The sequence below is a fragment of the Calypte anna genome, chromosome 1 (genome assembly GCF_003957555.1).
Source record: "Calypte anna isolate BGI_N300 chromosome 1, bCalAnn1_v1.p, whole genome shotgun sequence".
NCBI lineage: Eukaryota > Metazoa > Chordata > Aves > Apodiformes > Trochilidae > Calypte > Calypte anna.
The window spans coordinates 28023471-28046457 of record NC_044244.1 but is presented as its reverse complement, the minus strand read 5'-3'; the positions used below and the strand labels follow the sequence as shown (position 1 = coordinate 28046457).

The 22987-nt window shown below is 39.5% G+C and overlaps 1 protein-coding gene across 2 annotated transcripts in view; it reads right to left on the bottom strand.

Annotated features, from left to right (window-relative positions):
* Positions 1-17008, bottom strand: part of PNPLA8 (patatin like phospholipase domain containing 8) — a 32059-nt gene extending 15051 nt beyond the window's left edge. Inside the window, exons 1-9 of one of the 2 annotated variants that reach the window (XM_030469061.1) lie at positions 16799-16984; positions 16401-16553; positions 14473-15687; positions 13540-13689; positions 12323-12474; positions 10919-11013; positions 6785-6956; positions 3966-4023; positions 1740-1934 (exon numbers count right to left, since the gene is read on the bottom strand). In XM_030469061.1, coding sequence (XP_030324921.1) covers positions 1740-1934; positions 3966-4023; positions 6785-6956; positions 10919-11013; positions 12323-12474; positions 13540-13689; positions 14473-15594 — 1944 coding nt within the window. In that variant the 5' untranslated portion in view covers positions 15595-15687; positions 16401-16553; positions 16799-16984. Of the gene's footprint in view, positions 1-1739; positions 1935-3965; positions 4024-6784; positions 6957-10918; positions 11014-12322; positions 12475-13539; positions 13690-14472; positions 15688-16400; positions 16554-16798 lie in introns of both variants that reach the window. The other variant, XM_030469067.1, reaches the window with a different exon arrangement.
* Positions 17009-22987: the final 5979 nt, after the last annotated feature.

The window sequence follows — 22987 nt, the reverse complement described above, 5'->3', positions numbered from 1 at the left end:
AATGCAGATGAAAGAAATATCCACTTTACTGCATCTTTGTGCTGCGTAAAAGTTAAAAATCATGCTGTTTATTTAGGTATTCTCTATACAGAATCACAGACCTTGGTGTATTCTCCATTCAAGGAAAGGGGATAGAAAGGTGAGAAGAAGAAGAAAGTGCTTCACATAGCTTAACATTGACCCATTCAAGCAGTTTAGAAGCAACTTGGAACAACTCCAAAGGCTAAAGAAGCTCTTGGCCAGAGGGAAGATGACTGTTTCAGGATTTCAAGCAGTGCTTAGACATTGAAATACCTGATGTGTTACATCAAAAACTCTAATGTTTAGCTTAAGAAAAAAACAAAATCTAATAAAAACTAATTTGCTTATTATTTGATTAAAATGTTTTGGTGATAACAAGAAAGGGGGGATGCTGGGGGAGTGAAGGGGGAAAACCAGACCATGAACAAAGTGAGGAAACAGAATAAAATGGAAGAATTAAAATCTGGTTAATGTAGTAGCACCATCTTGCCCTGCATGGGAACCCTTCTCCTTTGCAACCCAATTTACACAGAACTTTTATACAGCAGAAAATAATTATTCATCTCTTTATTAATTTAAAATATATAAGTACACTGCTTTTTTTTCCAGATCTGCTTCTAACTGTTTCTCTGTATCAATGGTTCTCTTTATTATCCCTTAATCTACTGGATTTTTCACTACTTCATCTTACACTCATCTGTTAAACTTCAGTATTATTTATGAATATTACAATGTTAATGAGATAACACATCCTTTTAATGGACACCATGAGAAATTCTGGTATATCTCATTACCCAAAACATGCTATTATTGCTTTTTAGAAGTTAAGGCTGCTGCCATCATACAAACTGATATAATGGAAACATAATAGATGCTGTCTTTCAAATTTAAATGATAAAACCTTATGCTGTCTTTGTTGAGGGTCCTGGGTTTGGTCACCTTTTGTAGTATTTTCTGCAACAGATTTTTTTAAGAAATACTAATAGTTCTAAATTAGTATGTACTGCAAAAAGGATCCTTTTAAAAATCAGAGAGCTGCAGAACAGTAAAGAGGTAATGGAGGACAAAACAATGGTTAAAAAAAACACTAAAGAAATGAATTTGCCTTGTTCTTTACTAATCAGGGTCACCAATAGAAGCAATAATGCACTAAAACAGCATCCACTGTTGATAGAAGACATTGCTTTATCCTCAAAGGAATTTCTTTTGCAGTTGTCCTCTGCGTTTAATCTTACTGCTGTGACATCTCATACTCTTTTTACTATCTGAGAACCAGAGTAGACCTTAATAAGTTACCAGTGGAAAGAATTACAAGTAGACCATAAACTGAAATTATAAAAGGAACGCTGAAATGCGTAACTTGAGTTTCTTCACACTTTACAGTATTGTTAGATTTAAAGTCATACCATCTATTTAGTGAAAAAATACTCAATGAAATACCAGTTCTACAAAGGAAAACAGGAGATTCACAACTCATAAAAGGTTTCCTTCCTGGCAGAGAAGAAAGAAACAGCAGAAGAGCTTAAGTCTGTATTGAGAAGACCAAGATTTTTAAACCTATACCTGTTCAAATTTTATAAAGGCTACTCTTACCTTTAGCTGTCCTAGATTTCCTTTCTGCTACCAACATATTTCCTTAGTTCTTATTCAGAAATTCACACAACTTTTTTCTCACATATAATATTAGAAAATATTTACTAAAAGAGATTTCAACTTACCTGATGAAGATCATTGCCCAAAACATATTCCTGAAAGTAGCCTGGTGCAGCAGATGATGCTCTAATGGCCTGCCACAGCTTATACTGACAGCCTCCAATATAATGAGACTTAACACTAGGAAGGTGGTTGTAGTTTCTGAAAACAAATGCCTTCAGTGGTGTTCCTCTGTTTACTATGGTGCTTACTGCAGCTACCTGGTGAGTTAGGAAGAACAAAGATAGCTATGTAGATTGATAATAGTAATAAGGACATGATAACGACAACTTCCCACAGTATGAAATTTAATATATACATTAAATGAAACTCTGGAATTCTGTTCAATTCATTATTTATTTTTTTAATAATGCCTAATTTTTAATAAGTGAAAGTAAAAAACACCCAAATGAAAACCTAAACTCCCTAACAAAAAAGCAATTTTTAACCTGAAATCAATTCTTTCCACTGGCTATTCTGTGTCCATCAGTACCTATCCATTGCCACTTAAAAAAAAACCCCGTGTCATCTATAAAATGTATTGCCTTTAGGAATACAAGTTCATTCTCAAGTCTGCAACCATAATGCAACAAAATGCCATTAAATACGCATATTAGAAACATCAACCAATTTCTTTCTCCAAAAAAATGACTACTTAATACTGCTACCTATGGTAAAGGAGTACAGGAATAAGTATAAGAAAAAAACCCAAAAACCAAAGAATCAAGTATAAATCTTTTTTTAAGGACAGTGAAATGTAATTTAAAAAGTCACATATGTAGATTTAATTGAAAAGACAAAATGTGGAAGACATTTTAGGGATGATGCATGCAGCCTGGCTGGCAATGTTGAAAACAATAGTCTTTAGGAGACAAGTGGGTGTTCCATTCTATTTTGTTTACTATTTTACAAAGTAGAGTATTTTTGTAAAATAATACTCAACAGCATTAGCAGCTAATGCTGTGACATCACTGTACTAATTTCCATTCTTCAGCTACGTAAGTTTAATATTTAATTCATAGGAAGTCCATCCTTATAAAAGAAGAAAACAAGGAAAGTCTAACTTCCATATGTTAATACAGAAGTAAAACACATGCATGATTTGTATTTCATCATTTGATGAAGGAAAAATTTCCTGGTTTTGTCAAAAGGAAAGTTTGGTTCTAAGCACTGCTAGAAGCAGTAGAAAAAAAAAACATTGGAAAACTTAAAGCATCAAACTGATGCTCGAATATGGTTTTGATAAGACCCATATAGAGATCCATTTCATGATGCAGTTTAAGTTGAAAAGTGCTGAGCACCTTCTGGAAAATCCTTCTCACCATGCATTTAACTGTAGCAGAGCACAAAAGTGAATGTTTTGACTTTGCTGTGCCCTGTTAAGAGTGCCACCACTGTCAGCACTACAAAGCTATTACTGGGAATAGCTAGTTTCAGCTCTATTTATATTCACACTTTATTACTGAAGAACATGGAAGGAAGCCAAAGATCCCAGTTCAAAGATAACTTTCAAGTCAATGTAGAATAGCTTCTCTCTCAGAAAGCAACATACCACTCCAGCTTCTTCATGTCCTTGTTTTAGACATGGACTAGGAACACAGTCAGTCAAGCACGTGTTTCTATGTTTAGAAAAATGTAAATATCTTCCATTTAACAGCAAAGCATTGAATATAGTGCTATGACACCAAAACACCTGTTAATTACAGATTGTTCTGAAATATGTGCTATTATATTCTCTTCTTTCTTCACACCCTATCCTTCACCAAAAATAAAATACCCATGCTTTCTCATCTTTCACCCTCATGCTGCTGCACCCTCCTATGAATTGGTGCCCTTTAGATCACCATACAGTAAGAGCAGCGATCTCAAGGTCTATGAATGTGACTGAAGAAAATCTGGTAATCCAGATGAAGTGAGGAGAAACACTGCTCTCACTATCCAGTAACAGACCACAGCTGACAGGACAGGATCTCCAGATACTAGAATTCTCTTATAAGAAAAAAGAAAAACTATGCACATCAAGAAGTAGACGTAAGTATTTCTCTGTTTAAGCGCCTTTCAAAGCTTAAATTATTGGAGTAATTTAAGAATCTAATGAATTTTTATCCTTTGAAAGCATGGGCTATCTCATATGGAAGCTTGGAGAGAGTACCTATGTTCAACACTCATGCTGTTTATCCATATTTTACTACAGACAGTAGTAGTACTTGTTAAATACGCCATTAGTATTTACCTTATAAAACTCTACTTACTTTTGGACATTTGGAATTCCTTGCAGTCTCAATCATAAGATTTGAGCCCATTTTTTCTCTACAAATAAATGTGAAAAATTGAAAATGCTCCATCAGTTTAGCATGAATACAACAGATAACATTTTATTATCCTTACTTCTGAGAACTTTGCATAGAAAAGAAGCAATACTGGAATTTCACTGTCATAATTATATTTCTGTGGCTGAATTAAATGGACTAAAATTTCAGTTCTTTGAAGCTGTCAGAAATAAGTCTGAAGAGTGACTGAGGTCTTGATTCAGATACACATTTCACCACAACTTAATCATACATCAGCAGATTACTCAACTTCTTTGTGAGATGAAAGCAAAGGACTTTGCTGCTCTTCAGAATAAAATCAACATCTTTACCAACTGGTTTTACAGTAATGAGAATTAAATTTCCTGAACTGCTATGAAAACAAAACTAAGGAAAGACACCACTCTACATGATTTAGGGGAAAATTCAAACCATCTATACATAATCATCCATAACAATAAATCAATCTGCATTTAACATCCATTTTTCAGGTACAGTTCTTTCATACGCATAAATGTTTACGAATTTGCCAATGAAATCACCTGAACAGCCATCACACCAGCATAGGGTTAGTTTTCTAAATGCTAACTAGAAAATGCCTTCCTCCAGAGTGCACAAACCTCTGATCTCATATTAGCATCTGTTTTAATTTTGATTTGCTTATAGTAAAGGTATAAAACTCTAGTGAACTAATGTTCATCCATAATGATTCCAAACAGCATTTCATTAAAATCAGGAATTTTTCTCTCTCCACTTGAACTCAGCCCACACAAACCTAGGTTGTGCATCTACCTTCTTCTGCAACAGTTTTCAGTACTGCCACAGTTTAAAGGTGAGGTGATTCCACGTATTGTTGTTAAGAGCTCATCCATCTCTAGCTCACACTACTGTGCTTCCACTGTTAAAAATTACACCTTTATCAGGCTAATCTGGTGAGAAAATAACCAAAGCTTTAAATGCTACCATGTGAGTAGTCTTCAGTGTAGACAGTAAACTGTATTTGGATGTAGCACAATTTAATATTCTGCTAGTAGATATCTGTGTTTGACAGGATGGTCATGTATGTATCCCTGAAAGGGAGGAAGCAAGGTGGACAGCTTGTAGTCCTATGACGGAAGACTGCTCTTGACACAATCCTTATATCAATAGCACTGTTTTATTTTATTTTTTCCAGTAAATGCATTAGTTCTAGTCTCACAGTCACTAAACAGAAGAGGAAGAGTGCCATCTGCACTCACTGATTATAAGAGGAATTGAAGGCACAAAGATCATAAAAAAGGAATAGTCATAAATAAAAGATAGAATTGAGAGAGGTGAGATATGAAACGACATCCACTGATTTGCACCACTTTCATCTACTTTTTCCTAACTATCTGTATTGGGTATTTTTCCCCAAACACTCAATGCAAAGATTAAAAAAATTGCATAATTACAAGAACCATCAAACTGAATAATTACTTTTTGACATCTAGCTTCTTATGAATACCAGGAGCTAAAGCTTCAGAGTAGGTACAAGAAAGCCTTTAAACTAACATACCACTTCAGACATTAAGGTCTAAAGATAAGAAGTTTAACGTCATCTCCAATTTTTTTTTTTATTATGTAGCTACATTAATACTGTAATTGTGTATTATATATGTGTCTTTGCCAAGCCTCACTGCTCAATCATTTTCTTAACTGAGGTCAGAATACCATTAATTGCACAGTTTATTCCCATACTGTTTTAGAAGAAAGTCTCCTAATTTTAATTTTATTAAATAGTCTCTTGTTCTAGAAGAACAGATGAGAGCCCTTTAGATAGCCTACTATCAAGATATCCTACTATCTCAAATTACTTCTTTATCTTTCTTTTTTTTTTTTTTTTTTATTAAGGATAAAGACTCCTAATCCCTTTGTGTGAGTTGCCTTCAGGTCACTGACTCCTTTTTACCAATATTGCAACAGAAGTGTTCTCTAAAAGGGGGTAACTGGGACTGCAAAAAGCATTTTAAATGAAACTGTATTATGGATTAATGTAATGACATAATAGTTTCTCTATTTTCAATACTGTCACACACTGAATAATCTTGTTTGATTACAAGAATGTTTCATTAAACTGCCCCAAGCAGCACCCAAATCACTTTTGATATGTTTAAATCCTGAAAGCATTTTACATTTGTCCACCCACTGTTTACTACTAATTTCAAGTGCTATCCTATTTTTCCATTTACCTGCTTTGTTTGTGACCTATGTCCCCTCAACATGACCTGTCTAAACGAGTCTCCTTGACAAACGTTGCTTTTAGATTGCTTCAAGTCACTAATATCACAACTCTTAATATGAAGAACTTACTACAATCCCTACAGTTCACTTCCCTATTCAAAGAGAGAGGCAATGGGCAAAACCCCTGAATACAGAAGCCATGACTAAAAATTCCAACTACAGCACATTTCATTTATCATGTCTCCTATAAGAAAAAAGGCACAGTAGGTGGCTTGTAAAATTTGTAGCAGTTCTATAATGAGCAAGATCAAGCAGAGCTGGGAAATGTACTAGAATATAAAGAGAATTCAGTGCCCTAAAATTTACTTTATTCCCCAGAAGCAGAAACCATTACATTAAAGGCTTTCAATGTTTTGGTAATGATGAAAACAGATATTTCAAAAGAATGACAGTACATACCAAACCTTTCTAGATGCTTTTTAAGAATTTGCTTACCAGTGAAACAAAATCAAAGGCTCTCAGAAATTATACTATTTTTTACCTGATCATTTTTTACTTACTTGAGTATTTTTTCCCATATATCACTGTCATAAAAAGCATGGCTCCAACCCATTTTGACTGTTCCAACAATGACATTCTGCTTAAAAACATCTGATCCCAACTTGCGATACAGCTCCTCGCAGTCATCCAGAGAGATATGGAACAACCCCAACATAAAAGCTAATATAGCTCCTGAAAAATAAATATTTTAAAATATAAAACATAGCCTGGAGTAAGATTATAAACATGGATTATGCAATAATATAGTTTATAGGTTAGCAGAATATTTAGCATGAAAAGGGAAGATCAATCAACATTTGTATCCCTGAATTCCTGTTCAAAGATGACAAACTGTATTTTACAATTGCATATACAACATAAGAGTCTGCTTTAAAAATATAACTGGGAATTTGAAAAATGGCATTACTTCTTTTCACAGATTTCATCCCTGCAAACACATACATGGCAGAAAGCAAATTAAATCCACTGCTTTATTTTGAAAAAGAAATGGGCAAGCAAAATCTATATAGTTCAAGCATTACTTGTTACTCGGAAAACTGAGCCTGTAAGGAAAAATTCTAGAAAAACTAAAAAGAAGGGAGTTTTGACTAGTTTGAAATATGTTTTGTTGCAGTTATAATTAGTCATTCATACATACTGCCATCTAGTGTGTGCCTAAAACTGGTAACAACCTACTCTTGTAGGAACAAATCAACAGCCCCCAAAAAGCATGACTGCAAAATACAATTAAAAAGGCTACCAAAAAATACAGTTAAGGCATTACTACAGTTTTTATATGTATTAAACTGAAAGGGGCATATAGCACCTTTAAATCTAATTGTGCAATACTGTGAGGACATGTAACTAAGCATTAGGAATAATTAGGACACAGTATTTCAAATCTGAAAATGAATGCAATATGTTTAAATAAAATTAAATTTAAAAGGAGGAAATTCTTGAAACTAAGAATAAAACACATATGCAGAAATGTGAATTTTCTACATAAAAAACTACATGAAGAAAATTAGATGGCTTTAAAGAAAACATAGCTTTCAAGCTTCTTTAGCTCTCACAAACCCCAACATGATGACAGCAGAGGGTCAATAGATTAATGGTCTCAATTTTCCAAAATTTAGCACACATGCTAACTAAAACCTGGGCTTACTTGACACATCCAAGTCCCATCAAGTCACAAACTCATCCAGCTGCCAAATCATGAAATGCCTGCATTCAACACAGACTAAAATGAAAGCAGCACCATTTTCCTGAGTCATGCAAATCCTCTGCTACCTTTCTTTTTTAACTCTCTATCACCAGTTCCAGAGTATCATGCTTTTGCTATTTTAGTGAACAGTTTCAAAGCCAAAGAGAGAAACTTCATACTAAATGCAAACTCATTTTCAATTGACTCCCTGAAAACCACCAAAAACAACAGTCCATATCTGCACACAAGGGGCAGTTGATAAAATCAGCAAGGTACATGTTAAAGGTCTTTGCTGAAACCTGATGGATGGTAATAGGACACACTCAGGAGAGTAAGGTCAAAATTAAATATAGAGTGTGCAAGGTCTATCAGATGGTCCAGTGAAAAACTTCCTGATGCTTCCATCACATCCTGCTGTGCATCATAGACTCCTACACTCGAGCCATCATCTCAGCCTTGATAGCCAACACTTCAGGGGAAAATACCCAAATAAAACCTGGAGGGCTAAGGAGCAGATGTTTAAGAACACGGACACAACACAAGCAAAGTACAACCTGAAAGACATTGTTTCCTTATTCAACACTAGCAAGACTTCAGTTGAAGTGCTGTATCTGGACCTCAGTGACATTCTTCAAAAAAAGATGTGGACCAATTGAGAAAAACAAACACAAAATCACAGTTCTAGGAAATTATTCTGCAAGTACAGCCTGAGTAAATAGCCTGTGACAAAAACCTTTAGATGCACAGAAGACTGCTGCCTCGTTAATTTCTTCTCCACCCAGCTCTCCAGACTGTACAGGTCACTGTGGATGGCAACACAGCCCTCTGGAGTCTCAGCCACCCCTCCTAGCTCTGTATCATCAGTGAACTTGCTGAGGGTACACTCTGTTTCCTCAGCCAGGTTGCTGATGAACCTGCTGAACAAGACTGGACTAAGTATTGACCCCTGGGGGACACTGCTGGTTACAGGCCTCCAACTCAACTTTACTCCACTGGTCACCACCCTCTGAGTTCTGTCACACAGACAGCTCTCAACACACCTCACTGCCCACTCCTCTAGCCCACACTTCCTGAGTTTCTTAATAAGGATGTTAAGGGAGACAGTATCAAAAGCCCTGCTTAAACTCAGGGTAGATAACATCCACTGCTCTCCCCTCATCTAGCCAGCCAATAACAATGTCACAGAAGGCAAACAGGTTGGTCAAGCACGATTTCCCTTGGGTGAATCCATGCTGACTTCTCCCAATGACATTCTTTGCTTTCACATGTTTTATGATGCCATTCAGAATGATTTTTCCAACACCTTACCAGGGATGGAGGTGAGACTGTATTCCCCTGGGTACTCCTTCTTGCCCTTTTTGAAGATGTCACTTCATTAGTGACATTAGCCCTCCTCCAGTCCTCAGGCACCTCTCCTGTTCTCCACAACTTCTGAACGATGATGGCCTAGCAACAACATTTGCCAGCTCTCTCAGAACTTGTGGAGGCATCCATCAGGTCCCTTTGATTTATGGATGTCCAGTTTTAATAATGTGAAGTAGTAATCTATACTGTGCATACAAACAAATTCTATCTAGGAGACCTAAACACTTTCCTTACCTCTAGTATTTTGAGTCTGCCAAGCAAATCTCTGGTAACACAAACATAGTATCTAATCATGGTGATCTGTATTTAATATTATAAACTCTATGGATGTATAATGCAAAAAACCTGAAGAATTTGAGGAAACTGAGCTACTGAACTATGACAAACCTCTTTTGCTGGAAATCAACGTTATGCTGCTACTGGTCAAGCGTAACCTTCAGAAGAGATGACTATTTTTTAAACAGAAATTTATGCTTTAGAGCTACCTGCTTCCTAAGGATGTATAACTTATGACTGAGTCACGGAGCAATTAAAGCTGGGAGGGACCTCTGGAGGTCATCTAGTCCACCCTCCAGTTCAAACAGGTTCAGTTAGAACAGCTTACTCAGGTTTCATTCAGCTTTGAGGATCTCCATGGTGGAGATTCCACAGAGCCAGCAACTCCTTCCAGTGTCTGGCTACCCTTGCAAAGAAAACATGATTCATTACATCAAACTGTAACTTATACCACTCTGTCTTTTGGCTTTTCTCCTATCACTGTCCACCTTCCAATAGTTCAGCTCCAACTTCTCTGTGGTTTCTCAATAGCTGAAAGAGCAAAAAGGCCTTACCTTAACCTTCTCTAGTTCTGAAGGCTGACTTGCACTCTATTCCTGAATGTCATGATCTCCAGTCCCCTGGCCCATCCACCATATTCACCCAGTATGTACAGGAAGGTACCCAACAGGCTACAGATCTACTGAGGATCCCAAGGCTAGACATACAATGGTAAAACAGAGACCCTTCATCTGTTGGGCATGCTCTTGTGCATACAAGCCAGCATGTGGTTAGCTTTCTTTGCTGCAAGGGTACACTGGTTCAGCTTGCTCCAATAGGACCAGGTCTTCTGCAAAGCTGGTTTCTAGCCAGTCACTCAACCTCAGATGAAGAGCTTGCTACTCAGCTTTTACTTAGGAACCTTAGGTAGTTCCTGTTGAGGCAATTCTCCAGCCTGCAGAGGCTGATCTGAACAGAGAGCACCACTGTACTGACCACTTCCCCTAATTTATTATCATCCAAAACCTTACTGTCATTACTTATGACAGGAAATACTATTGGTCCAGTATCAGTCCCTGAGGGACATTACCTTAGTTGTCTTTAAAGCCCCATTAACATCTAAGATAATGTATCTATGTGCAAATTGAAGGTTTCACATTCATTGAAAAAATGACAAATCAGTGTGAGGAAAAAGAAAGACCTTAGAAATTACAACTGTACTTTCCCAGCTTACACTCAGAGTCAGAAACCAGCAAGTTCTGCAAAATCCACTTTTTTTTCAGATGTTCTACTATATTGACAGTAAAACTCCAATGTGTGGCTTAATTACCTGTGCTTACACCACAAATGTAGTCAAAAAGTTGATGAACCGGCTTCCCAGTTAGTTCTTCCAGTTTACGTAGGGTCTGAAGTGCAACTAAGCCCCTGAAACACACATACACACAAATAAACCCTTCACATACAATGGCAGTTTTATCTTGCATAGCTCTAGCTAAGCCCATCTTTGCTTAATTATAACTCATTATAACAACTGAATAACTACCACAGTAAGAATCCTGAACACTTCAGGGAATGAAAGAACAACACAATTAAAATTGAGTGATTAACAGTAAATAAAAATTAAATACTCAGGTATACCAAAACCAGTGCTTGACAGCTACAGATACACTGTTTTGTAGCAAAGGCTCAGGGATGATGATTTTATGTAAATGTGGACCCAAAGCACTTAAATTTGGGTCTTAACAGAGCTATACAATGCCCCTTGGGACACAGTATTTTGCTGCATACGGGCTTTTTGCCTCAACTGAATGTCTGAAATAATGGGAGGAGCATTCCAGACCATGAGCCTTCTATATGCTTCTATAGTGTGAAACAAGTGTGCCTGGCATGCAAAGCTGCTAAATGCTGAGCTAAGAGCTAGAAAACACTTATTTCTTAATGAAAACCACTGATTTTTTTTATGCAAGTAAAGAAATGCTATGGGGAAACAAAAAGTTCATGAAAATCTATTTTTGCAATGACTTCATATTACACTTTCTACCAATAAAGATTTGTGAATCAATAAATATTTGACAAAGTTTTCTTCAAGTATGCCTGGAAACACAGATTTAGTAAACATCAAACTTCAAATTCAACTGACATGTTTCTGCTACTACTCTTAACAAATTGTGGTGGGTGCATAAATTCATGAAGAAATAGAGCACACATAACTAGACATTTGCTGCATAATGAAAAAAAAAGCATTAGTTGTAGGAGAAATATAACTCAACAGCACAACTAGAATAGCTTTCACCATTAGCCTATTTATTCTTTCGAGGGAGATCAGTCTGCTAAGGAAGGTCACCCTCCAGAAAAGTACATTTTTTGCATTACTAAGTTAACACAATTGTAAAAGTATAAACTACTTCTAGCATATCACATCAATTTTGTATTTCTGATGTTAGACTTGTGAGCTGACTAATAACCACTAAATTTACTTCCAAAATGAGAACGAGCCAATCCAAGCACTTAAGTGTGTTGCAAGCTTTATATGGGTAAGTAATTTCAGTGTCACAGGACTACTAATGCATGGAATCTTAACCACAAATGAATACAAAACCAACAGTGAAATGTAATGTAACTGTAAATTATAAATTGCATCTTTGGACACAAACTCTTCAAAGAGAAACTGAAATCACATTTCCAGTTACAGTACGAAGGTGACTACAAGTATGTAAAAAACCAGAAGTTTTACCTTGTTCCTCCTCCATCAATAGTGAGGACTCTTATTCCCCAGCCCTTCACAGGGTCTGTATATCCAATTATAGCTAAAGTCTCTCTAACAGCAGCCTGAAGACTTTCGTCATTTGACTGTCGAAGTCGCAGTAGGCATGGGATTAATTTTTCCTATTGAGAAATAAAAAGATATTTTATTCTAACTGTATGTTTATAACAAATGCATCTATGCTTAAATTTACTACTTTGGCATTAAGCATAAAATACAGTTTTTAATAAGTTTTCCTCCAAGTATTTACTTATCTTTCTTTCTCACAAGGAAAAGGTCTCTGTTTAATTCTAATAGGTAGATACTTTAGCAGTGAGGGTGTAGTACATAATATCAGTCAAGGTGAAATATTTCAAATAGCTATAAAAGCTGTATTTACAAGCAGCCTGGTTTTACTGACATTAATGTCATATTGGACAAATATAAACTCAAGTATAGAGTACAAAAATTATAGCTAAAAGCCCAGATTTTCCTGAATAAGTATCACAACAGGACATCCCTTCAAAGTACACTAATATAAAAACAACAGAAAAATCAAAACCCCTCCTGGATTATCTGGCTTCCACTCCATTCCCAAATATCCCTTTTCCAGCAATTCTACCATCTATGTCACACCTCTGTCACACCTTGTGGAAAAAGACACAGGACTGAGAAATGCTGTGATTTGGGTAGTACTGCTAGAATAGTCTTCCACCCACCTCCTGTCCTTTCACTGCAGGAAACAGAATGAGTAGAACTAGATTACATGACTTATTTGATGGTTATACTCCACTCTTGTCATCTCTCTTCACAGGAAGCATGCAAACAAGCATAAAAACTGTTGTGCATTTGCAGTTCAACTGTACCGTACATTCCTGTCTGGTCAATTCTGACAGAGGACACAGTGTATGACCTTTGCCTACCACTAGAAAAAGTTATACTATCTATTCACATGACAATGTTGTGTGCTCCTAAATTAAACACTGCAGTCTTAAAAGCCTTAAAGCTAAACTACTCATAGTTTGCAGATGAATTTTCTTGAACCAGCTAAAAAGAAAAACCACTACAAAGGAGATACTGACATTAACATCTTTTTAAAAAGAAAATATTACTAGCCCACAAAAGCACAGAAGAAAGTTTTATAGTTACTCTATGTCAACTGTCTATCAGGTACTTATTATTTGTCAAAGCATGAAGACTGCTTTCACCTTAATTGCAACTCCTCTGCTCTCAGGAAATTCTAGAAGATGATAGGTCAGTTCTTCAACCCTGTTGATACAGACTCTTCGATTGGAGGATCTTCGTAGGGCTTGAACTAAAGCTCGAGTCCTATTATCGATACTCACTCTTGCAATAATCTAAAAAAAGATAAGTTATACAAATAACATAAATATACTCTAAGAAACATAGAACATTTTCCAGGAGTAGTTCCAAACTTATTTTAAGATTTCTCAGAAGGAGACAGCATGGTGAACCGGAGGTCCAGTACAGTTTCTAAGTAAGCATTACTTAAATGTAATCAGGAAACCTTTTGATTCTGATTCCAAGAAAAATAAAAAGAGGCAGATCACAGCAACAATATACCAAACAAACATGTATCAGCATGTGCTCAGATTTATTTTCAGTGCAACTCTGAAATCACTGTATTTGGACCATAAAGAAGTGTAAGTGTAAAATTACTGTAATTACAAAAAAAAAGGGGGGGGGGGGCAAGTAAATCTACCTACATTAATAAATGTACACACTATACACATATATGTACATATATACACATATGCACTTTATGTATGAACTTAAATATACACATATGCCTCTATAAAAAAGTATATCACATTTTTATATGTATACATACACACGTATACATTGGAAATACTTGTATGTATATGTAAGTTTACATATAACTTACAGTGTGCTTATGCTTATATACACATGTATACATATAGACTCATAAATCAATACGTATTTATATGGAAATACATATATAAATATAAATACATATGTAGAGAAGCCATATACTTGTGTTTGTATATGTATGTAAGTTTACAGATATAGATATATACGTGTGTATAGTATAAACTTGTATAAGGTATACATATACATAGAAATAATGTATAGAGAAATAAAAGTAAACAAAAACTTGCCTTTTCTCTCTGAAGAGAGATATGCTTTTCCCTCTCTTCTGCAGTTTTAGCCTCTTTTGCTTTATCTTCCTCATCTTTTTCAGATACTTCTTGTTCCAGCTGTTTACTCTTTTCTTGTGAAACAACTTTTGTATCAGACCTTAACTTGGGAACCAAGCCACCAATGTAACTGTCTACAAAGGCTTGTACACTGTTACTGGGATAGGAAAGGAAGTTCGCAATACTTTTCTTAGTGGGAACTGGAAGTACAGTATTTGACTTCTCAGCACTCAAAGTCTCTGCTTCAGGAGCTAATGTAGCAGCTGAATCCACTGTCTTTTCTTCACTCATTACAGTACTTTCTGATGAATCAAGCTTATTCCTCTCTTCACTTTTAGAGTCCTGTAATAAAGCATTCCTTTTTTTCCCCTTATCCATATGAAAATTATTATTAAAGTACCAGTTTATATGATCAGCTACAAAGTTGTAAGTCTCTCCAAAATTTGTAGAAAAGCGGCTTGCATGGAAAAGGTGGGGCTTAGTAGATGCTGAATCTTCTGGAATGTCTTGATGAGTGCCACTTGAACTCAGCAACACAGACTCTGAGTTTTCATTTGCACAAGCAGATTCGTTTGCAATTGGGCCTCTGTTGCAATCCTTCTGAGATCTAGCATCTGTAACTTGTTCATCCTTTTCTAGATTTGCACTGTTATTTGCAACTCCATTACTTTTATTTGCTTTTTCAAGAGTACCAGAGTGTGACTTTAATCGAGCTATCCGTGAAACCAGTTCACTGTGAGTGCCAGATACTGCCTTTGAAACAGATTCTATAGTATTCCTAATTCGTGACATGCGACTGCTCACTTTTGTAAGTCCTTTGGAAGAAGAAGTTAAAAGTTTAGAAACTCTGTAGTATAAAAAGTCATAGGTGTAAATATATTTGTTGTACCAAAATGTTCTGCTTCTGACCCATTTACACCGAGGCTCGCTTGTATGAAAAACTCTCAGGTGACCAGCATGGTTTATCCTCCAGCAGACTTTGGGTCTACACAAATGCAGGTATTTGTTTCTTTGCTTCCACCAAAGACTTTTTGGGTTAATCAAAAATAACAAATATGTGTCTAAGGAGAAATGAACTGTCATTACTTAAAAATAATTAGACCTTTCTGTGGTGCTTATCTACTTCATTCCAGAAAATTCAATTCAACTCGTAACTCCTGTGTATCACGGTGTTATCTGAAAAATGAAAAAAACCAACAATGGAACCCCAAAACTAATAATAAGTTAAACTAAAAATCACAACATTGCTTAATGCAGATGCAGCCTGTGTATTCTTTCAGAGAAGACAAGAACTCAAATCAAATAATCTCACAGGGATAGCTACTGCTCTGAACATTTGGTAGTGTCACCCAACATTTTAGTTATTCTTTAAAGGCCAATTTAAGTACATTTTGAGTAATATGCACCAACTGTTGAAAGCATTTAGTGACATGTAAGAAATTACATGCTGGTCTTTCTAATATTAAGAAATTTGTAACTTTCCAGAAATTTCACTTGCACAGAGACCAAAGTTCAAATACAGCTGACACTGAGGTACCACCCCTTTGCACAATTCCTTCGTCAGAAGAAAAGACACGAGTTCTTTGAGTGAAGCTTCAGAATAAAGCCACAAGTTAAACAAAACGTTGCCATCCCAAGAGCTAAAGGCAGCAGATGATCCTTACTCCACATAGGACAACTAGAAGCTTAAGAGGTGGATCAGAGTTTTACACAGTACACAAGTGCTGCGCTGAAACCGCAGAAGCAAACCCATTATTTGCGAAACTGCAAGCTCCTACTGCTCCAGCTGCTGTGGCAAGCGGGAGGGCAGGCAGAGCAACACCTGTGCGGGCAGACGCCAAAACAACAGCAGAGGCGACACCGCCCCAGACAGCAGCCTGGCTACTCACAGTTTCCTCAGCAGATGCCTGAGCCTACGCGGCGCCTGGCCTACTCCGCCTGGCCTCTTGCTGGGTCACCTCCAACGTGCAGCCGCGGCCAGGGACATAAATAGAGCCCGGGGCGCCTCCTACCCCGGGAGGGGAGCGGGGTTCTAGTAACACCTTGCGACATTTCGCAGAAAAGATTTCGAGAGAGGCCCCATAAACAAGCGGCGCGTTCCGTTCCGTTCCGTCCCGTCCTGTCCCGTCCCTGCCCGGTGACGGCCCCACGCCACGCGCCCACCCCCACCCCTGCGTCACGCACCCGAGTCCCGCGTGCCCGGCACGCGCTCGCCCAACCCCTCCCGCCCACCCCCCGCGGCCATTTAAGACCCCGGGGCGACGCGGCCCAGCCCGGCAGAGGGTACCTTGCTGTGCCACGGCTCCCGCTTATCCCCCCGCTTCCTGGGCTGCTGCCCACCGCCAGGCAGGGCCTGCCGCCCCTTACGAGCAGGGGGCCGGCCCGCGGCCCAAGCGATACCAGTCGGGCGGAGCGGGCGGCGACAGCCACAACGGCAACCGCGGCGGCTGAGCTGGGCAGGCGGCCGGGCCGCGCTACTGCGGCTGCGCCGCCCCCCAGCACGCCGGAAGCAGAGGGTGGGGAAAGGTGACGTCACAGCGGCGGGGGGCGGGCGCCGTGAAGCGGGGCGGTGCCCGGAGAGGTCACGGCCGCCGTGTGGGGCGCCCGCTGCGGCTGCGCGCGAGCGGTGTCCGGCGACGTGCGGGGCGGCACGCGGAGGAGCGGGGCGGGGCGGGGCCCGGGCCCTCTTCGCCTCTGAGCTGCTGGGGGCGGAGAGGGGGCGGGGAGAGGGCGGGTGCGGGCGCTGCTGTGTGACCTCAGGGATAGCGGAGGTGGCCCCGTGAAGCGCTGCCGGTAGCACAGGGCTGTTGGTACCGCCCCACCCTTCCCTGAGGTGCGGGTAGCGAAGGGGCTGTGTGAGGAGGAGCTCCCTGACACGGCTTGGCTCCTCTCCGACCTCTCGGTGCAGGCGCCCTAGGCACTGGATAGATCAGCATGGAAGGGACCTGAGGGATCGTTTACTTCCCACTAAGTGCTTGGAGAAAGGTCACAGACAGGTTTTCATAGGTTTGAGAGGGCTGGGGGCCACCTTGATGTTACCCAGCCAGGCTTGAGCTTCCTGCCTGTCTGAAATAAAAATTACTGTGAAATTGCCCAAAATTCAGGTTATGATGGTGAAAGGTGGTAAATGCATCACATGCTTTGATCAGCTAATAGACACAGAATAGTTCTACTTGGAAAAAACCTTTAATATCATTGAGTCCAGCCATATTTTTAAGCACCGCAACAGTTCCGGGGGTGGTCATTCAGTCGCCTCCCTGGGCATCCTGTGCCAGGGTTAAATAATACTTCCAGTGAAGAAATTTCTTCTAATCACTAATCCAACCTCCCCTGGCACAACTTGAGACCATTTCCTCTTGTCTTGTTGCTTGTTACAGGGGACGCTGAGCCCCACCTCACAAAACCCCTTTCAGGTAGTTGTAGAGATTGATAAAGTCCCCCCTCAGCCTTCTTTTCTCCAGACTAAACAACTGCAGTTCCCCCAGATGCTCTTCATGGGACTTGTTCTCCAGATTCTTCACCAGCTTTGTTTCCCTTCTCTGGATATGTTCCAGCACCAAAATGTCCTTGTAAGTGGGGGGCCTAAAGTGTCGCCTCACCAGTGCTGCATACAGGGAGACACTCGCTGCCCAGTCCTGCTGGCCACACTATTTCTGATAGAAGCCAACAACATATTGGCCTTCTTGGCCACCTGAGCACTCTGCTGGCTCATATTCAGCCTGCTGTCAATCAACACCCTCAGGTCCTTTTCCTCTGGGCAGCTTTCCAGCCACTCTTCCCCAATCCTGGAGCGCTGCATGGGGTTGTTGTGACCCAAGTGTAGGGTCACGCTACACCTGGCCTTACTCAACCTCCTAGAATTGGCCTCATCCCATCAATCCAGCCTGTCCAGCTCCCTCTGTAGAGCCTTTCTACCCTCAGGCAGATCAACACTCTGTCCCAACTTGGTGTCATAGAATCTGCTGAATTGGAAGGAACATCAAGTCCAACTGCTGTCCCTGTGTAGGGAACCCCGGGATCCTACCATGTGCCTTAGGGCATCATCCAAATACTCCTTGAACTTCAGGCACTTCAAGCCTTCAAGTAGGCTTGGTGCTCTGACCACTTCCCTGGGGAGTTTGTTCCAGGGCTTCACCTCTGGGTGAAAAACCTTTTTCTGATATTTAACCTAAACCTCTGCTGATTTAGCTTCCTACCATTTCCCCGGGTCTGTCTTTGGTTACAAGAGTGAAGAATTCAGTACCAGTCCCATCTCTTCCCCTCTTGAGGGAGCTGTAGACTGCAATGTGGTCACTCCTCAGCCTCCTTTTCTCCAGACTGAACAATCCAAGTGACCTCAGCTGCTCCTCATAAATCATCCCTTCCAGACCCTTCACCACCCTTGTTGCTCTCCTCTGGATGCTTTCTAATAGTTTTTGTCTTTTCTGTCTTCAATAGTCTTTTCTATGCTTCTGTGCCCAAAACTGCACACAGTACTCAAGGTGAGGCCATACCAGTGCAGAGTACTGAGGGACAATCCCCTCCCTTGACCGGCTGGTGATGCTCTGCTTGGTGTCCCCCAGGACACAGTTGTCCCTCCTGCCTGCCAGGGCACACTGCTGGCTCCTGTTCAGCTTCCATCAACCAGGGCCCCCGGGGTTCCGGTTCCTCTCTGCTGTACTGCTCTCCAGTCTTATTCCCACCACTGCTTACACACTGTCCTTCTTGTGTGCTGAGCCCAGGCTTACTATTAGCAAGCCTGGTTTTGTGCCCTTCCACCTTCATATCTAATTTAAAGCCCTCTTAACGAGCCTACTAGCTTTCACACCAGCATCCCTTTCCCCCCTTGAGACAGGTGTACTGTATCTGTTGCCAGCAAGGTCTGGTGTCATGTAATTCAGCCCATGGACAAACAACCCAAAGTTCTGCTGGTGACACCAGTCTTGAAGCCAAGTATTGATCTGCTGGCTCATCCTGTTTATTCCCTCATTAAATCCTGCAACTGGAGTGATAGAAGAGACCACCACCTGTTCTCCTGATCCCTCGACCTGTTGGCCTGAGGCTCTGAAGTCTCTCATCATTGCCTTTAGACTCCTTGTTGCTACTTCATCAGTGCCTACCTGAAAGATCAATAACAGACAGTAATCCAGGGGCTCTGCTAGGAGAGGGAGCTTCCTCTGAACATCTTTAACCCAGATCCCAAGAAGTCATCAGATTTCCCTAAGAATCTGGTCTGGTTTGCATAGTGGCCCTTCTCTTCTTTCGCCTATGACAATGACCCACCTTGTTTTATTTACTGGGGTCATTTTGATGTGAGGTGTAGTCCAACTCAACCTTGGTGAGACCTCCAAGTTAAGAGAACCATTATCTTTTTCAGCATTTGGTTCCCCGTGCAAAGCAGTGTGCCTATTGTTCAAGGTAAACTGGGAAGGTGTAATAGTTACTGGTGACACATGCCACCAAAACCTGCCAAATGCCATGAAATTTTCGGGAGTATCAAGGCAAGACTTGAAGGCAGTATTCCAGCACAACTTCCTTTGTCAAATATATACAAGTAGCTTGTGAGCCACATATTATGTAGCATACTTTTGCACAGGGCAGTGTCAGTTGATACCCAGCTCATCTGTTCCTTCCTAAAGCTTTTCTGAGTTGCTGCTTTAGCGATGCCAATGGCTTGTTCTGCAGGTCCACCTGACTTGTCTGTAGATGACTACACATCTGGTTGTATTATTTAGTATCATTTACTCCTGGTAACTGTTTTCAAGGCTTGTGTGCTATTCTTTAATTTATCATGGAATTTCATTATATATGGTTAAGCTCATTTTAAAACCAAATAGTTCAGCCAGCAGTGGCATCTGCTGGAAGCACCAGATGTAGCCATGCAAGGAGGTTCTGCTGCCATTGTTTTATCAATTTCTTCAAGTAAAGGCCACAGGAAAACACAGTACTGATAACATTTTAGACCGTGGTTGCAGTGTTAGATGAAGCAGCTTCCCCAGCTCTGTCTGTCCTTGTGTAAGCCCCAGGACTCTTGTGGTTTTTTTTGCCAAAGTGGTGAACTGAACTGGATCTTATCAGATGAGTTAAGAAGCAGAAGCCAAAGTCTGAGCTGGCTTGAAACAGGCAGACTTGCATTCTTATGACAATAAAGGGTTAGGCAAACAAGACCTGCAGCTTCAGTATGAAGGAAGTTTGGCCACGCTGCCAGGGCACATCCTGCCTCTCTTTGACTGTTACATAAGGTGTTGGAGGTAGATTGCAACTGATCCCTTTTAGCTGTGCAGAGCTCCTTCCTAAACAGTCACACTTTCTCCCATAATCTCATAGTAAAATTCTCCCCTATGCTTGCTCAGGTATTTGTCTCACCACTGGGATATGTAAAATGTTTTGTCAATTCATAACTTTGCTAAGGAAAAGATTGGAGGTTTTCATGTTTCAAGTCTAATCACAAGCCCACACATTCTTGCCACATGGCTCTCCCCAGGGATGAACAGACCTGTCTGATCTGACATGTTCAGGGCCCCATGATTCATCAGCTTCTCAAAACAACCATGCAACTCTCTGAAAAAAAAACACCAAACCAAACAAAAAACACTGGACAAAATGGATAAATTAAAGATGGAGAGGGACTTTTTACATGGGCATAAAGTGACTGGACAAGGGGGAACGGTTTTAAACTGAACCAGGGTAGATTTAGATCAAATGTTAGTAAAAAATTCTTCACTTTGAGGGTGGTGAAACACTGGAACAGATTGCCCAGAGGAGTTGTGGATGACCCCTCCCTAGAAGTGTTCAAGACAGGTTAGATGGGGCTTGGAGCAACTTGGTCTAGTGGGAAGTTAAAATGAAGTCACAGATCAAAAACTGTGGGAAGTCTTCCTGCACAAATGAAAGAAAATTCTTTGGTGTACATGATTTATGTCATGTTATTGCCAAAGTGTTGTGATGTCTATACCACAAGTGAGCTAACTTTGTTCATTTACAGGTATGCTATACATTTAAATGTTGTTGATTATTTCTAACATTCACATTTGTACATTTGCCTTGAACTGCTTGTTGAGGAACTTTGATAAAAATATGATATTTGCCAGAAATAATTGTTCCAAAAATTTTCTTTCTAGAGTTCTCTAGCTTGATCAATTCAACATGAAAATTTTCTGTTTTCTTACACTCTCCTTCACTATAAAAGGTAGTGCAAAACCACTGGAATTAATTAATTCTGTAACACCTTAGAAAATTAAGGCTTACTCCTTATTGCTATTCCAGTTGCAGACTTTAGCAATTTCAGCTTAGATCAATTAGACCTGAACAGATGAACTTCCATGGATGAGACACTAATTCTGAGAAAATAGTTTTGCATGTGTTCTCACTGGACATTTGATACAAAGCTGTGATATGAATAGCATTTTATTATGTACAGGCAGAATTTTTATTTTATCTATCACATTGATTATGGATGGTATCCCAGAAACATAGCACGTTAACCTAAGAGTTTCAAATTAAAAAAAACTAAACAGCTATTCAGAAACACTATGACATACACTGGTAGGGTACTGTTCTGCTAATAATGGCATTGGAGAGAGCTAATTAAATATAACAACTTCAATTAAGCCTTAAGGAAAATGCTGGTTTCTGTTTTCATCACCATAGTATGACACAGGTAGAAGCTGTGCTGCGCTCACGAGTTATTTTAAGGTTTGTAAATGCATAACACCCATATTCTACCTCTTGACACTAGGTGGCAGACAAAAATGGGAAAACATTTTCTTGTTTTCAGAGATAGAATATTGAAAACTTTGTGACTTGAGTGACCATTTGCTGCAAGTTCTCAGTAAGAATGACACTAACAGCAAATATCATGCTTATGATATCATGGATACTTCCTGCAGCCTTTTATTTGGCTGAGGGCTTTGGTGTAAATACTGCAAATAATGAAGTGGAATGTTTCTACATTGTTTTCTTATTGCTTTTTAATCTCCATTATTTCCTTTCAATATTTTGCTCTTGTCAAAGAATAATTAAAAATTCTAAAAGTCTTAGAAGGTCGTAAACTCAAATATAAGAGAAACTCTGAGAGAAAACTGTCCTTTCTGGGCAGGTACATGGTTCTGAAATTGCCTTCTGTAAATCCAAAAAACAGGCTATGTACAACTTACATTGCAGCTGCCTAATGTCTTTGTCTTGCACCAATTGCCTAAAGTAATTTGGCTGCTTTGCACCTTACTGTCATTGCATCTTTGAAAATAATGTGGAAATAACACATTTGCTAAGGAGACAACTGATTTTCAGAAAATATTATGATTTGTTCTACTAAATATTATGCAAACAGTTCACCTAGCAGCCAGTGAAAATTTTGGGTTGTTACCCCGTTCCTCTCCTAGATGCATCTTCCGAAAGAAGTTCAGCACAAACTTCATTGCTATTAAACCATGATGTGTATATACAGTGCTAGAACTGACAGATCCCACCAAATCCCATGGGATCTGCCCTCCCTGTG